The sequence below is a fragment of the Nomascus leucogenys genome, chromosome 4 (genome assembly GCF_006542625.1).
Source record: "Nomascus leucogenys isolate Asia chromosome 4, Asia_NLE_v1, whole genome shotgun sequence".
Taxonomy (NCBI): domain Eukaryota; kingdom Metazoa; phylum Chordata; class Mammalia; order Primates; family Hylobatidae; genus Nomascus; species Nomascus leucogenys.
Window position 1 is genome coordinate 76,194,548 of NC_044384.1, and position 17,611 is coordinate 76,212,158.

The 17,611-nt window shown below is 37.0% G+C and overlaps 2 protein-coding genes across 2 annotated transcripts; both read right to left on the reverse strand.

Moving 5' to 3' along the window:
• Positions 1–1,672: 1,672 nt before the first annotated feature.
• LOC115830383 (olfactory receptor 1002-like) lies at positions 1,673–2,618 on the reverse strand. Its single transcript, XM_030810121.1, is given in 2 exon segments — positions 1,673–2,005; positions 2,007–2,618. Coding segments are annotated over 2 exon segments (945 nt in total).
• LOC100580661 (olfactory receptor 5G3-like) lies at positions 1,901–17,489 on the reverse strand. The gene is given in 4 exon segments (XM_003275254.3): positions 1,901–2,201; positions 2,349–2,632; positions 16,686–17,345; positions 17,348–17,489. Coding segments are annotated over 3 exon segments (807 nt in total). The 3' UTR covers positions 1,901–2,201; positions 2,349–2,627.
• Between the last annotated feature and the right edge of the window lie 122 nt (positions 17,490–17,611).

Genomic DNA, 17,611 nt, shown 5'->3' on the forward strand with positions numbered 1-17,611 from the left:
GTGTCTGTCATGTCCTTTGTTCGCTTTTTAATGGGGCTATTTGATTTTCACTTGTTGATTTAAGTTCCATATGGATTATGGATATGAGGTTTTTGTCAGATGCATAGTTTGCAAATATCTTCTCCCATCCTGTAAATTGTTGTTTACTCTATCAGTAGTTTCTTTTGCTGTGCGGATGTTCTTTAGTTAAATCAGGTCCTCTGGTACATCGTGGAGGTTCAATTAATGATAATTATTAACGGAATTATTCAACAAATGTAATTGGGTTAACTGATCATCAAAGAAGTTACTTTAAGAATGCTTTGGGCTGGGTGCAGTGACTCACACCTGTAATCTCAGTACTTTAGGAGGCCAAGGTAAGCAGATCACCTGAGGTCAGGAGTTCGAGACCAGCCTGGCCAACATGGCAAAACCCAGTCTCTACTAAAAATACAAAAATTAGCCAGGAATGTTGGTGGGCACCTGTAATCCCAGCTACTGGGGAGGCTGAGACAGGAGAATCACTTGAACCCAGGAGGCAGAGGTTGCAGTGAGCTGAGATCATGCCACTGCACACCAGCCTGGGCGACAAGAGTGAGATTCCATCACAAAAACAAAAACAAAAAAAGAATGCTTTGATCTGCAAGTAACATTTAAATAGAATAAATTTACAATTTAATCTAACTCCTAAGGTATGCTAAATAGCAAAATCTAAGTTTAGAATCTATTTTAAAATTATTAAAGAAAATTTAACTGAGCATGGAATACTCTTATAAGCAAAGAAATATTGGGCAATATGTCAGATTTCTTGAATTGCAAGCAGCATAAATAGGAAATTCATTGCAAGAATACTGGGTAGCTCACAGGATGAATGGGAAGGTGAGAGAAACAGAGTATAAACAGAATAAGAGCCAAGACAGCTTTTAGTGTCCCTATGGCAGAGGCTGTACAATCAAGAGACCTAGCTGAAATGAATGGGTCTCAACCATTTTCCTACTGTGTCACTTGGCTTACAATTCAAAGGCCAGAGAGAAATAATTTTAGCTTAGGTGTTTGTCTATACCATGCTGTGGGAAGGCAAGGACAGTCATGGTCCCCCTAAAACTGTTTTCTTTAGGTGACAGATAATGCACTAAAAGTAAATCAGGGTACCATTGTAAACATAGAGTACATGGATATCTACAACCAAGAAACAAGTACATATTACAGGGAAAAAATTGCAAAATATAATGCTTTACCAGAAAGTCAAATAGAAATCATATCATTACAACTGCCATATAGTGATAAATGGAATCATAAAGAAAAATGTCACTTTTTTCTCTTTAAAAATTACCATTTTTGATTATCTTTTGCATGCCAAACTCCATGTTAAGTCATACATATATTTTAAGTGTGTATTTATGTATACATATTGAATCTGATGCATTTTTCCATTCTGTGGGTAGGTCATTCATACAGGAAAATTTGGCCAGAGCTGTTTTTGAACCAATGCCTGTCCAACTTTAATGTTCGTTAAAGAATTTCGTATTGACCATATATTTACCTTTCAATCAACAAATATATATTGAACCCTTACTATATACCAGATTGTAGAGTCTCAAAACAAAGCAGTAAACACAAAATATCACTCATTCCAGTGTCTTGCCTCTATTAAGTATCACTTCTCAATCTGCAGTATAATTGGTATTCTAGTTCACCTAGCTATAAGAAACTTCTTTCTTTCAAACTTCCTTCTGAATGAATCTTTTACTTCCTTGTTTCTCAGGCTGTAGATAAGTGGATTCAACATGTGGATCACTGCTGTGTAGAACAGGGAAACCACTTTATTGATATCGAGAGAGAAACTAGAGCTTGGACATACATAGGTAAAGAAGAGTGTCCCATACAGGATGGAGACAGCCATCAGGTGTGAAGAGCAAGTGGAGAAGGCTTTGTGTCTCCCATCAGCAGAGCGAATCCTCAGGATGGCAATGACAATGTACATGTAGGAGACCAAGATTATCACACCACTGAGTACTCCCAGGGCCACCCCCCAAGATAAAAAGCAAACGTTTATTAATATGGGTATCTGCACATGCCAGGGAGAGAACAGGGAGAAGGTCACAGAAGAAGTGATTGATGATGTTTGGACCACAGTAGGGTAGGCAAAAAGTGAAAGTCGGATGGGTCATGGTGCTTATAAGGCCCACGGCATAAGGCCCCACCACCAGCTGCACACAGACCTGCTGGGACATAATGAGTGTATACAACAAGGGCTTACAGATAGCCATATACCGGTCATATGCCATGGCAGCCAGAAAGAAACATTCAGTTACTACAAAATGGCCAAAAAACCATAACTGGGCAGCACAACCAAAGAAATTGATTACTTTTTTCTCCACGAAGATATCAGTCAGCATCTTGGGACTGATGGCAGAAGAGGAGCAGACATCCACAAAGGACAAGTGGCTGAGAAAAAAGTACATAGGGGTGTGGAGTCGAGAATCCATCCAAATAAGAGTGATCATTCCCAAGTTTCCCAGAACAGTGACGAGATAAACAAAGAGAAATACCAGAAAGAGAGCCACCTCGTGCTGAAAGAGATTTGTTAATCCCACGAAAAAAAGTTCAGTAACCAAAGTTTGATTTCTACAGTCCATTTCTCTGATTTAACCTGTTACAACAAAGATAAATAATTTTATATGCAATATATTTATAATTAAATGCTTCTTAATTTCACATCTGAATTTAACTTTTATTTAAGCTAAGTAGTACAACAGTCTTAAGTTCTATTCCTGGTGTCCTACTTACTCTCTGTGAACCATCTTGGTGATACTGAATTATTTATGGAACCTCACTAGGTTCCTCAGTTTCCTTCTTGATCAAAAGAGGATTTTCTTACAGAATTAGAACTTTAGACCTAGAAGTAAACTCTGGAGATTATTTAATGCAATCTTCTAACTGTGTCAGGTTACCTTTCTAAAAACATCTGCCTTCTAACCAAGGATATTTTAAGAAACATATCATAGAAAAGGGAATTATGAAAGCAATGAATTCAGGCTGATACCTATCATCACACCAGATTAAGAGTAAATAGATATTGGCCCAGCACAGTAGCCCCTACCTGTAGTCCCAGCACTTTGGGAGGCTGAGGTGGGTGGATCCCCTGAGGTCAGGAGGTCAAGACCAGCCTGGCTAACAAGGAGAAACCCCATCTCTACTAAAAATACAAAAAGAATTAGCTAATGTAATGCCCTTTCCAATTCACTTAGATTCTATAGCAACAGTTAATCAAATTGTCTAAAATAATAGAGGGAAGGCTGAAACAAGAGAGCCTGTCTTTGGAACAGGAGTCAAACAACTCAACAGTATCCTCTCTGGGATGCCTTCTTAGATCCTCCTGTATTCCTTCATATCATTGGTGTATATACCCATTAACGCATTCACCCTTCATTGAATTTTGTCCATCAAAGAAGAGACTAGTTCTTCAATACTGAGGAGGCACTATGATCCAATCAGTGTTATCAGTTTCTTGGAAAAGAAAGACAAAGAATTTAAGAAAGAAAGAGGGAACTCCTGGGCATTTATCCCAGAGAAATGAAAACATGTCCATATAAAAACCTGTACAAGAGTACTCATAACATCTTTATTTATAATAGCCAAAAATTTGAAAAAAAAAATGTCCTACAATAAGTGACTGGTTAAACAAACTGTGGTACAACCATACCATAGAATACTACTCAGTGATAAAGAGGAACAAACTATGATTCAGGCAACAACTTAGATAGATCTCAGGGACATTACACTGAATTGAGGAAAGTCCTTCTCTAAAGGTCCAATACTCTACGATTTCACTCATTTAACATTCTCAGGATGGCAAAATTACAGAGATGGAGAACAAGTTAGTGGTTGCCAGAAATTAGGGATGGTTAAAAAAAGGTTGGTGGTGTAATTATAAAGAGTAGCACAATAGAGATATTTGTGGTGATGAGATCGTTGTGTATTCTGATTCTGCTTGTGGTTAAACAAATCTACACATGACATAAAGTGATATGGAATTCTATACATGCATCATACAACATTAATAGTATAATTGATAACAGTTTCCTGGTTTACATATTGTACTATAGATACATAATATGTAACTTTGAAAAAACTGGAAGAAGGGTACACGGTACCTCTTTGTGCTATCTGTGTACCTCTTGCTAATCTATAATTCTTTTAAAATATAAATTTAGAACAAAATTACAATGAAAGAGAAGGGAGAAGAAGGGGGAATGAGGATGGGGGGGAAAAAGGAAAACTGGGGAAGTCAGGCATACAATTTTTATCTTGAAATACTCATAATGATTCCAACAGAGGAGAAGTAATGAAAGAAGGTCTAACAACATTCTCCTCTGATCTAAAAGTTTTGAAAGGATTTGGTTACCTGAAAATTCATGTAATGAAAAGCCACTGGCTTTTTAGGGTCTCAGAGGCAAAGGAGATTGAAAAAGAAAAGGCTTGATGTAAATTTCAGATTAATAAGGAAAATCTATTACTTTAATAGTAAAATGTTTCAAGAATTCTACTTTTTCTAAACATAGACACTAGCCCCAGGTTATTTATGTTTTCATTACTTATTACGCAAAAAAGATGGAAATAGAATTTTAAGCATCAAAATAAATTTAGGTTATGGAAAAATTTTAGAAAACTGGAACTGGATGGCCTCAAATAATTACCTCTGTAAATGAAGTTAATGAAGTACATACACCATTAATAATTGTTTTTTTTAAAACTTGGTATTAAACCTGAAATCTTGTGCAAAACAATAGTTGCTGCAGAAAAGGCTATTAAGCTTTATTTTTCCCAGTCTCATACAAGCCAAAGATTGTAATAGAGAAAATCGCAATACTATACATGATTGTGATTTGGGGCATGAGCAACTCAGCTGATCCAGAAATTTGTCTTCTACTTATAACACACATTCTAGGTGAAGTGAAGTAATTACAAGCCAGAAAAGCCAAGGTTTCTTAATTCTAATATTCTATGAATCCATAAACCTTCCAGCAAATTTCACTGTCTCTATGCCAAACACAAAATTCAACTGAAGTGTACATTAAAGTTGGGCCAATGAAACCAAAAGACACAAATATTCTATTTTTACCAAACCATCCTTCAGGGTACTCTTAGAGATCACGTTTTTCCAGGCTTCTAAGCTTATTTTTTGCATAAGTGGCTTCCTGAATATAATTTGGGTGATCATTTAACTCCCCCATCTGAAGAAACCAGCCCTAGACTCTGTGTGCCTATGTCAAAGTGAATCACAAAACCCATAGTTTCTAATATTAAAATAAATTACTCTACAAATGTAGACTTGTCCTCCTTCTCAGATTCTTCAGGCGTCCAAGAAGAGAAATAATATAGTGATACCATCTTGAAAACTGAACCTTCGAATAGCACTTTTAAAAAAGAGTTCATTGACCCAATTCTGCACAAGACACAGGAGAGATTTCTCTAAAGAGTTTTTCAGTAAATTGGCACCAACTACCTCAAGGAATCGGAAGCTTGGGGGATCAGCTCCATAGGGAGGATATTAACATTATTTTCTAAGAAAATAATCTTGGGAGTTTTAAGTAAAGTGTAATTACACAAAGTATAATTATATCTCTTTCTCTCTCTCCTTGAGTCTGCCCCAAAGAGAAATTCTAGTTGTCAGCCTGCAACTGCTGCCTGATGAGCACCAGCCGTTGGCACTATGCAGATGTGAGAATTCTAAAAAGAGAGCCCTGCTTCAGAGATTACAGTCAAAAGTGGGGTCTGGGTGCACAGCAGCTCTGGGAACCCTGTGATTGGTGCAGGAGTTCTAGGAAGGTGACATCTCTGTAACCAGAAGGGTTTGCACGTAGTCTCATGGGGGTGATGAATCTCAAAAGGAGGCTAAGATATAGGCAAATAAAAGGAAAGTGGACTGGAGGTTTCTATGCAGCAGTGAACAGCTATAAATTTGGACAGCATCTCTGCGAGACAAAGAGAGTCCACATCGACTGTATAAAAAATTTCAAATGTTAAGTCCGAAAACATATATTTGGCCTTAAACTTCATATAGATTTTAACATTAGGCAAAGGAGTTTGAATTTTTTTCTGTAAATAATGAGGAGTCTATCAAGGTATTTCAGAAAACAGATGAAATTTATTTACACAATAGATGCTACAGGACATTAATCTTATTGTTGTTTACTAATGTGTCACATTCTTCTAAGTGGTTTGAAAGAACTAACTCAATCAAATGGCAAAGGAACCCAACAAAGAAGATGAATAGAAAAGCCTAGGATCTCCTATCTTTCCCCCACTCACTCAGTCCACTTTGCCTTCTTGAAACCAGCAAACCAAGATCCTTCCTCAGAATCTTTGCTCTCTTTTTTCCTTCTTCTCAAAACAATTTTCTCTCCAAATAGCTGCACAATTTGTTTCATTTTATCCGGGTTTCTGCTACAATATCCTCTCATCAGAAAGGCTTTCTCCAATCATCCTTTGGAAAAGAGTATACTGACCCCAACCCAGCCTCGTTCACTTCATTTCTCTTTGCCCAGTTTTATTTTTATTCAAAGTAATTGGTATTAACTAACATTGATTTGTTATTGCATTCATCTACCCCATAAGAATGAGCAGGGATTTTGTAGGATTGTCCACAATATATTCCCAAGCTTCCAAAGAATTCATTAAAAAATAAGTGCTCGATGAATATTTTCAGACAAATGAGTAAGTGAATAAATGGACAAATACTTCTAAGAGTATGGTTGTAAAAAGAGGAGTTAGGAAATTGATCTAACTTCTTTTAGGGGTTGGATCATGAGAACCCTTATCTCACACCACATACAAATATCAACTCAAAATGGATTCAAAATTTAAAACCTGAACCTGTGAGATTAATAGAAAAAAATATAAAGGGTAAAACTCCATCACATTAGTCTGGGCATTATTTTTGTGTGTGTTTGTTTATTAGCCCAAAAGCACAGGCAACAAAAGCTAAACTAGATAAATTAAATTGCAAAATACAAAGCTTCTGAACATGAAAAGAAAAAGTTACCAGTGAAAAAAAAACACCCATGGATTGAGAGAAAAGATGTGAAAACCATACATCTGATCAGGTGCTTCATTTCTTCCTTATCCAAAATGTATAAGAAACTCATATAACTCAATAGCAAAAAAATAAAAATAAAAATGGCCAGAAAGCCTTGATAGACACTTCTCAAAACAAGACATGCAAATGGCCAACAAGTATGTAAAAAGTATTCAACATTATTAACAATCATGAAAATGTAAATAAAACCCCAATCAAATATCAACTAGCATCTGTTAGAATGAGTATTATCAAAATACAAAAATGGCCAATATTGGTAATAATGTGGAGAAAAGATAATCCTTGTACACTGTTGGTAGAAATGTAAATTAGGGCAGCCATAATTAAAAACAGTGTGGAGATTCCTCAAAAAACTAAAAACAGAATTATCATACATTCCAACAATCTCACTTCTGGGCGTATATCCAAAAAAATCTAAATCAATATGTTGAAGAGATATCTGCACTTCCATTTTTATTGCAGCATTATTCACCATAGCCAAGATATGGGAGCAACTTAAGTATTGATCAGTGGGTGACTAGAAGAAGAAAAGTTTATGTATTTAGTAGTATATTCAGTCATAAAAAATAAGGAAATTTGGTGACAGCATTGATGAACCTAGAAACATTATGCTAAATAAAATAAGCCAGGCACAGAAAGATAAATACCAAATGATCTCACTTACACGTGGATTCTAAAAAAAAGTCAGACTCATAGAAGTAGAGAGTAGAATGACGGCTACCAGGATCTGGAAGTAGGGTTGGGGATAAAAAGGAGACTTTGGTCAAAAGATACAATTATTCAGACTATATTAGAGTGAATAAATTTACATAGAGGACAAGATTATGAATATTATAGAATGGAAAAATAAATACCACAAGCAATGATGATATGACAATGACAACAACCAAAAGCTATCAAGAGTGAAAAACAGAATAAGAAAGAGTTTGGCAAGTGGAATACATCCACCCATCTTCTCATCTCATAGGAAATTTCTATCAGAAACTATTTAAAGTTGACAGCATTCCATGTATATTTTGAAAAGGAAAAAAATTAACCACTAGAACCAACAAGAATAATACAACCTAAAAGATGCTAGAATGACAACAAAAAGATACATAAGTATCCTTTTTGAACATTTTTCTTAGCCTGGAATTAATTGATAGAGTTTAAAAATGCATGATTAACCACTTGAAGAGATAAAAACATATTATAAAGTTATCAAGGGAATATATACCTTTACATGACTCCACAAAACATAAAAAAATTTACACTGTGTAGCCATTAAATTTTTTAAAGCATTAAATGATAACCTAAAGTTGATAACTACACTATGGTTATGTAAGAAAATATTCCTTTTCTTAGGAAAGACATAAGAAAGTATTTAGGGATAAACAACCATAATAAATGTAATACATGTAACCTACATTTAAATGCTTTTGTATGTGTGATAATATATATGTGTACATGGGAGTAGTGGCAAAGGGAATGGAAAATATTAACAGGAATCTGAGCAAAAAGTATGCGAGTGTTCTTTGCATTATTTAAATGTATCTATCTATTCTATATTATTTCTCTAAGGTTAAGAGTATTGCCATATAAAAAGCTTTAGGGAAAAGCACTTAAAAGCGAACATCATTTTTAAAAGAAAAGAGAAAACTAAGACAAAACACATTTCTAATGTGGTTGTTGCAAAATTAGATTTTATTACAGAGAACCAGAAAGTAAATATTCACCACTAAGGGACAGGTCAAACAAATAGTCAAGGAGAAACAGCTATGTGTTTTTTTGTCAAATAATATCCAATAAAATTCTTAAGAAAGCAAAAAGTGGTGCAATGTGTACAGTAAACTCTCATTTGTTTTCTTTTTACTTTCTAACTTTTATTTCAGGTTCAAGGGGTACGTGTGCAGGTTTGTTATCCTGGTAAATTACATGTCATGGATGTTTGGTGTACAGACAATTTTGTCACCCAGAAAATCAGCATAATACTTGATACGTAATGTTTTAATCCTCACCCTCCTCCCACCTTCCACCCTAAAATAGGCCCCAATGTCTATTGTTCCCTTCTTTGTGTCCATGTGTAGTCAGTGTTTAGATCCTGCTTACACATGAGAACATGTGGTATTTGGTTTTCTGTTCCTGAATTAATTTGCTTACAATAATGGCCTGAGCTCCATCCATGTTGCTGCGAAGAACATGATATCATTTATTATGGCTGTGTAGTATTTTGTGGTGTATAAATACCACATGTTTAAAATCCAGTCCACCGTTAATGGACATCTAGGTTGATTCGATATCTCTGCTATTGTGAATAGTGCTACAGTGAACATATGCACATGTGTGTCTCTATGGTAGAACAATTCACATCCCTTTGGGTATATAATCAGTAGTGGGATATCTGGGTCGAATGGTAGTTCCATTTTACATTATTTGAGAAAGCTTCAGACTGCTTTTCACAGTGCTGAACTAATTTTCATTCCCACCAGCTGTGTGTAAGTGTTCCCTTTTCTCCACAACCTTGTCAGCATTTGTTACTTTCTTTTTAATAACAGCTATTTTGACTGGTGTGAGATGGTATCACATTGTTGTTTTGATTTGTGATTCCCTAATGATTAGTGATACTTAGCACTTTTTCATATGTTTGTTTGTCACATGTATGCCTTCTTTTGAAAAGTGTCTCTTTATGTCCTTTGCCCACTTTTTAAATGGCATTTTTTGTTTGTTTGTTTGTCAATTTAAGTTTCTTATAGATTCTGGATATTAGACCTTTGTTGGACACATAGTTTGCGAATATTTTCTCCCATTCTCTAGGCTGTCTGTTTGCACTGTTGACAGTTTCTTTTGCTTGTGCAGAAACTCTTTAAGTAGGTCTTGCTTGTCAATAATTTTTTTTGGCCTTTTGGCTAAGATCAAGTGTAGTATCTACTCTTATCAGTTTGTTGTAATTGCTTTTGGAATTTTCATCATGAAGTCTTTGCCTAAGTTGATGTCGAAAATGTTATTTCCCAGGTTTTCTTCTTGGATTTTGATAGCTTGAGGTTTTATATTTAAGTCTTTAATCTATATTTGAGTTGATTTTTTATATTCTGAAATGTAGGTGTCTAGTTTTAATCTTCTGCATATGGCTAGCCAGTTATCCCAGCATCATTTATTGAACAATCCTTTCCTTATTCTTTATTATTTTTGGCTTTGTTGAGATCAGGTGATTCTAGGTGTGTGGCTTTATTTCTGGTTTCTCTAACCTATTCCATTTGCCTATGTGTCAGTTTTTTGTATCAGTAGCACATTGTTTTAGTTACCATTGCCTTGTTGTATAGTTTAAAGTCAGGTAATGTGATGCCTCCAGCTTTGTTCTTTTTACTTAGAATTGCGTTGGCCATTTGGGCTCTTTTTTGGTTCCAAATAAATTTTAGAATTTTTTTCTAATTCTGTGAAAAATGTCACTTGTAGATTGATAGGAATCGCACTGAATCTGTAAATAGCTTTGGGCAGTATGGTGATTTTAACAATATTATTCTTTCTATGCATGAGCATGGAATGCCTTACCATTCCTTTATGTAGTCTCTGATTACTTTCAGTAGCATTTTGCAATTCTTATTGTGAAGATCTTTCACCTCCCTGGTTAGCTGTATTTCTAGGTATTTTATTCTTTTTGTGGCTATTGTGAATGGGACTGCAGGTACAGTATATCCATTCACAGAAAAGACTCACAAATTAGGACCAAAACTTCTATTTTATGAATGTCTTCTCCAAACTTGTAAATTCTCTTTACTGCCACCCTTTCGCAAAAACATAAGTAATAATACTATTCCCCAACCACTGAACAAGAAGAAATTCATTTCTTTAAGCCAAAATATGAATATTGATATTCCCAGCAGTTTATTTGAATCAGATTTGTATATTCTCCTGACCCACACACAGTCATTCAAAATGAAATGTGGTCACTTTCTCACTGGGCAGGGTCAGTGCATGATGCAATTCTTCCTCCCATTACTAGCAGAGAATAAGAAGGTTAAAATCAGCTCCTGACTAAATGACAGTCCCTAGATAAAGTATAGATGAAAGCTATTTCCATTTGTTGCAATGATCAGTATAGCATACTTTCTTTGTGCCTCTCTCTTATCATTTCAGTGCACTTCAGTTCCATCTTCGACTGCTAATACCAAAGGTTTTTGTGTGTGGATTTGTGTGTGTGTGTGAGGATTTATCTTCCCGCCACTTTTCTACCTGCCCAACAAGCCAGAAGTGGCAGAAAATGAACACTTTCCAGGAGCAGCTCTCAACCAAAGACTGGCTTATGTAAACATTTCTTGACTCAGGCCCTCTCAGGTGGGAATACTCTGATTCCTGTGTTTTATGCACTGCTACCTAGAGATCTCTAGCATCAGCAGTGCTCAGTTGACCACTGCAGTGATCTTCTCATTAACACTTCAAATAGCTCAATAAATAGATGTATACTAAATAGAATCCAAAAGGTAACCACTAGAAGAGATAAGAACTGATTACCATGTTTCTAAATTATCAAAAGGAATACACACCCTTATGCCGTCACTCCCAAAATAAATATACGAAACTCCTCCAGAGAGTGTTAATTTCTTTCCATTCATTATCTCACTTCTAACTTCCCTGTCAGTGTTTTAGTTGCTTCCCAAATAAACTATTATCAACCAATGCCTGCACTTGAATCTTTTCCTCAAGGCTTTTTTCCTGGAAAACTCAAACTAAGATGCCTCGTACCAGAGTGACCTTTAAGGTGCAGATTATTGGGATGTAATTCTGGAGTAAAATTACTCACTGGAAAGATGGCAACAATACCCATTGCTGATGGAATGAAATAGTCATAACCATGGGCATGCCTTAGCATCTCAGTTACCAAGACTCACCTGCAATGAATTGGGATAGTGTACAAGTGAGAGACGTATGCTGACTTATGCAACAGGAGAAATATGGGGAGCAATGATAATTATTAAACTATGAAATTAATTTATGTTAAATGTCTTTAATATGCTCAGTGATGAAAACAGACTCAAATAGGACAATTTTCAACTCAGGCATGGTGTCAAAGTCAGAAAGGCAATGTTCAAAAAGCCTTCATCTTCAATTAGAGACCAGACTGCATGAAAACTCAACCCAGACTGCATGAGAACTCAATCAGATTTGTATATTATAGATGTTATACATCTTGTACCAGGTTGCAAGAAGTAATAATAAAAAAGCTAAATTCAAAGCCTCTTTAGAGCCACAGAACTCTGACAGGGGAAAAGCTGAACACTGAGAATTGGGATTAAGACATCAGCATGAATGTGCTTGAGACTTTCCAGTACCCTTGAAACCTTGAACCTGCAGAAGTAGTCCTGTTCCCCTTGCCGGAAGGCAGCAGCCTTCCTTTGCTTAGAGAGAATAAAGAGGCCTCACATGAGTCACAGCATTCACAAGAAAGTAATTTCTTTTCTCAGGACGTAGTCTTGCTTCCCCTCATGGCTCTTAGACTTAGCAACCAGGGACAAGGCTTAGAATGATGAGGTGTGATGACTAAGGAGAACTGGCTCTGCTTTAAGAGGAAAATGATTACCCACCAGGAGTTAAAAGAATTGGCTAAAATGTGCCACAAGAACAAGAAGAACATGTTAAAGCATATATTAATATATTGAGGGTAATTCTAGGACTGGGGAAATAAAAAGCTGAGTAGGGGAGAATTTTCTGACATAGGAGAACCTCAGTAACTGAGAAATTAGCTTGCAGGCAGGACACCAGAAACTGATTCTAATGCACTGTTAGGATGGCTCCTTGAATTTTGGAAAAAGTAACAGCATGCAGTAAAAAAGGTAGGGATGCCATTATTGCCGTGCAGAGTGTTGAAGAAAAGGCCCAAATGCTCAAAGAGGTAGAGATGCTTAAAAAGGATTTATTACACAAGACCAAAGAAGCTACAGATACATGTGTTCCTGAGAAGACTCAAAGGACACTTTTTCCACTAAAGCAATAAAGAGAAGCACTAGAGAGCCACCAGCTTGGAGAAAAGCTCAGTGGTTTGAGATGCTGCTATGGATCTAGGCTTCCTAGAGTCACTAGAGATGATAGGATTCCAGAACACTTGAGTTGGAAATTAATGCCACCACTAAAGACATAAAAGATGTAGCAGCAGTTGTCTCTTTTCCCTCTCTATTTAATTCATCAGCCTGGACCCTGAAGACCCATATGTTTATTCTAGAGAATGAATGCAGACTGCCTTGAGTTCAACCAAGTAGTAGCCCCAATAGCAGTGTTATACTAAACACAGAATCATTTAAAAGGTCTCCAGTATATGATACAGTCAGTGATTTGGGGAATGAATTATTTTCTATTGCGGTTAGAAAAGAGGATCAGAAATGACCTACATTCATGTGAGATGAACGATACTGTATTCATTTTCAATTATGTCTCAAGACTATGTTAGTTTTCCTGCCCAAGGAAATATAGACTGAAGATATTGTCCACCTAGGCATTTCTCAAAACATCATACTGATTTATTACATTGATAACATCACAATGACAGAGCAAGTTACACAAGTAGTTACTAGAATATTGGAGATCTTGGTAAAGCACATTTGCTACAGGGGGTATGAGATAAACCATATTAAGATTTGGGAATTTGGACACTTAGGGAAAGCTTTTGCAGGTTCAGCACTTAAGGGAATACTAGAATAACTCCTTTGAAGTGAAGGTCACCCAGGCAGTGTCTTGGTAGGACCTTGGGTTTTGGAAGCAACATATTCCACAGCTAAGAATATTGCTCCAGCCCCTATACCAAGTGGCACAAAGGCTGCTAGTGTTAACTGGAATCTGCTGCAGGAAAGGGCTCTGCAGCAGATCCCAGTTGCAGTCCAAGCAGCCCTGCCACTTGAGCCACATGATGTACAACAGATGTTATGATGTTGAAGGTTGTAGTAGTGGGAAAAGGAGCAGTATGGAGCTTATTACAAGACTCAGTGGGAATTTTCCATTTGACATTTGAATGCATTCTTAAGTAAATGTGTTTGTATTATACATCATTCTAATGGACATGTCTCACTTTATGTTTTTTTTTTTGCTAATGACTTATTACTTGCCATTTATTTTATGTTTATTTTAGACTATGGAAATGATGTTAGACAAAAAGCAAATTTGAGTGATTATCTTATTCAAGTTCAAAATGGGTTGTAAAGCAGCAGAGACAACTCTCAACACCAACAATGCATTTGGCCCAGGAACTGCTAACAGATGTACAGTGCGGCAGTGGTTCAAGAAGTTTTGCAAAGGAGACAAGAGGCTTGAAGATAAGGAGCATAGTGGCCGGCCATCAGAAGTTGACAATCACCAGGTGAGAGCAATCATCGATGCTGATCTTACAACTACACAAGAAGTGGCCAAAAAGCTTGATGTCAACCATTCTACAGTCATTCAGCATTTGAAGCAGATTGGAAAGGTAAACAAGCTCAATACATGGGTGCCTCATGAGCTGAGCAAAAATTTTTTTAAAATGTCATTTTGAAGTGTTGTCTTCTCTTGTTCTACACAACAACAAACCATTTCTCAATTGGATTGTGAGGTGCAACAAAAAGTGGATTTTATATATCAGTCGGCAATGACCAGCTCAGTGGTTGGACTGAGAAGAAGCTCTAAAGCACTTCCCAAAACCAAACTTGCGCCAAAAAAAGGTCATGGTTGACAGAGCAGGAGAACATTATCTCAGACAAACACTGCTACTTTAAGTTCCAGCTCCCTTTCTAGCTTCATGGATTCCAAGGAATCACTTCTCTTCTAACTACAAGCAGCCAGAAAAAAGCAGACAGTAAAACACAGATAAGACAGCTCAGGTACAGAGGAGGGTGGGGAGGAAGTCTTTTGGGTAACTGTCAAACTTCACGCTCATTCGATTGGGCCCCAGTAAAACAGTGGGCCTTAATAAGCACATTCCTTTCCTTTCAGGTCCACTAAGATAGGGAAGCTTAAGGCAGACTTGGGCGATGTGCTTGCAGCTACAGAAAGATGTATGGGAACTGACACACAACTTTCCCTCCCAGGTAAGCACAACAAAGAGACACAGAAGCCATTCAGGCCTCTAATAAACTCTCCCACCCTGAATCCTTAAAAACTCAGTCTGTAAGAGAGTGTGGCTTTTGACCTAACTCAGTCAGAAGTCCCTCCCATGTTTGTTTTCTGAAATAAACCTGTTAACTGTCAAGCCACCCTTTGTGTTTCTCTCCTCTTTCTTTAATTCTTACAGTGGTTGCTGTTATGTGGTCTGCCACCAGTCAGATCCACTACAGCTTTCTGAATCCAGGCGAAACCATTACATGCTCAGAAGTATGCTCAGCAAATCAATGAGATGCAGTGAAAACTGCAATGCCTGCAGCTGTCACTGGTCCACGAAAAGGGCCCAATTCTTCTCCACAACAATGCCAACCACATGTTGTACAACCAATGCTTCAAAACTTGAATGAATTGGGCTACAAAGTTTTGCCTCATCCACTATATTTACCTGAGCTCTCACCAACCAACTACCACTTCTTCGAGCATCTTGACAACTTTTTGCAGGAAAAACACTTCCACAACAAGCAGCATGCAGAAAATGCTTTCCAAGAGTTTGTTGAATCTCAAAGCAGATTTTTTTTTTTTCTGAGATGAAGTCTTGCTCTGTTGCCCAGGCTGGAATGCAGTGGTGTGATCTCAGCTCACTGCAACCTCCACCTTCCAGGTTCAAGTGATTCTCCCGCCTCAGCCTCCCAAGTAGCTGGGACTACAGGCACGTCCCACCACACCTGGCTAATTTTTTGTATTTTTAGTAGACACAGGATTTCACCATGATATCCAGGATGGTCTCAATCTCCTGACCTCGTGATCTGCCCAACTCGGACTCACAAAGTGCTGGGATTACAGGTGTGAGCCACCATGCCCGGCCAAAGCACAGATTTTTATGCTACAGGAATAAATAAGCTTATTTCTCGTTGACAAAAATATGTTAATTACAATGTTTCCTATTTTGATTAATGAGGTTGTGTTTGGGCCTAGTTATAATAATTCAAAATTCACAGTTCAAAACCACAATTACTTTTGCACCATCCTAAATATATATTTTTAGCAATTTGCATTCTCATTTTTGTGAATTGCCTATTCATGAGTTGGCCCATTTATCTATTGTTTTTCTCTTTGATCGATTGTGAATTTGGGGATGTTCTTTGGATATTAGGGATATTGTTTGCTTAGCACAGGTACACAACTATTTTCTCTCATTTTATTATTTGTCTTTTAACATTGTATGTAGTGCTTTAATCTTCTCTTTATAACTTTTCATTTTTATGTCTGGATTTAAAAGTATCCACACACTCAAGATTTTTCAAATGTTCACTTACATTTTCTTCTAGTTTATTTTTATATTTATATTCTCAGTCCATCTCTATATTATTTTGAGATTCTCATTATGTCACAGAAAATAAGACTGAGGCAGAAAAATATTTTAAAGCTTATCCATTTTTAAATAATCTATGACCTTTCAGAATCAGTACTCACATGCAGCTTCTGGTTCTCAGTCCGGTTTTGTTTTTACTACATATTTTGCACCAACATCTATGCTGCAACACAAATAGAATTCTCTTTTACCTACCTATAATAAATTTTTTCCTTTCAAATTTTCTTCTGAATGCGTCTTTCACCTCCTTATTCCTCAAGCTGTAAATAAGGGGGTTAACCATGGGGCTTACCACAGTGTAAAATAGAGAAATCACTTTATTGATACCCAGGGAGGAACTTGAACTTGGCCAAACATAAATCAAGAAAAGAGTCCCATACAGGATGGAGACAGCTGCAAGGTGAGAAAAACAGGTGGAGAAAGCTTTTTGCTTCCCATCAGCAGTCTGGATCTTCAAGACGGTCATCAGGATGCAAATATAGGAGGCCATGATGATCAGACCACTGAGTACTCCTATAGCTCCAGCCAAGACAAACAGCACAAATTTATTCACCCAGGTGTCTGCACATACTAGGGAAAGCAGTGGAAAAATATCACAGAAAAAGTGATTGATAATATTTGAACCACAAAAGGGTAAGCAAAAAGTGAAAATTGTATGAGTCATGGTGCTTATAAGAGCCATGGCATAAGGCCCTACCACCAGCTGCATACAGACCTGCTGAGACATAATGAGCGTATACAACAAGGGCTTGCAGATGGCCACATACCGGTCATATGCCATGGCAGCCAGGAGAAAACACTCAGTTGCCTCAAAGAGACCAAAGAACCACATCTGTGCAGCACAACCCAGAAAATGATGCCTTTTTTCTCTGCAAAGATATTACACAGCATCTTAGGGGAAACAGAAGAAGAGGAACAAATATCTACAAAGGACAAGTGCCTAAGAAAAAAGTACATAGGAGTGTGGAGTCTGGGATCAATCCATATGAGAGTGATCATCCCCAAGTTACCTCCCAGGGTGATAAGATAAACAAAGAGAAACATGAAGAAGAAAACAATCTTCTGATAGGGATGATCTGTGAGGCCCAATAAGAGAAATTCAGTCACTACTGTCTGGTTCT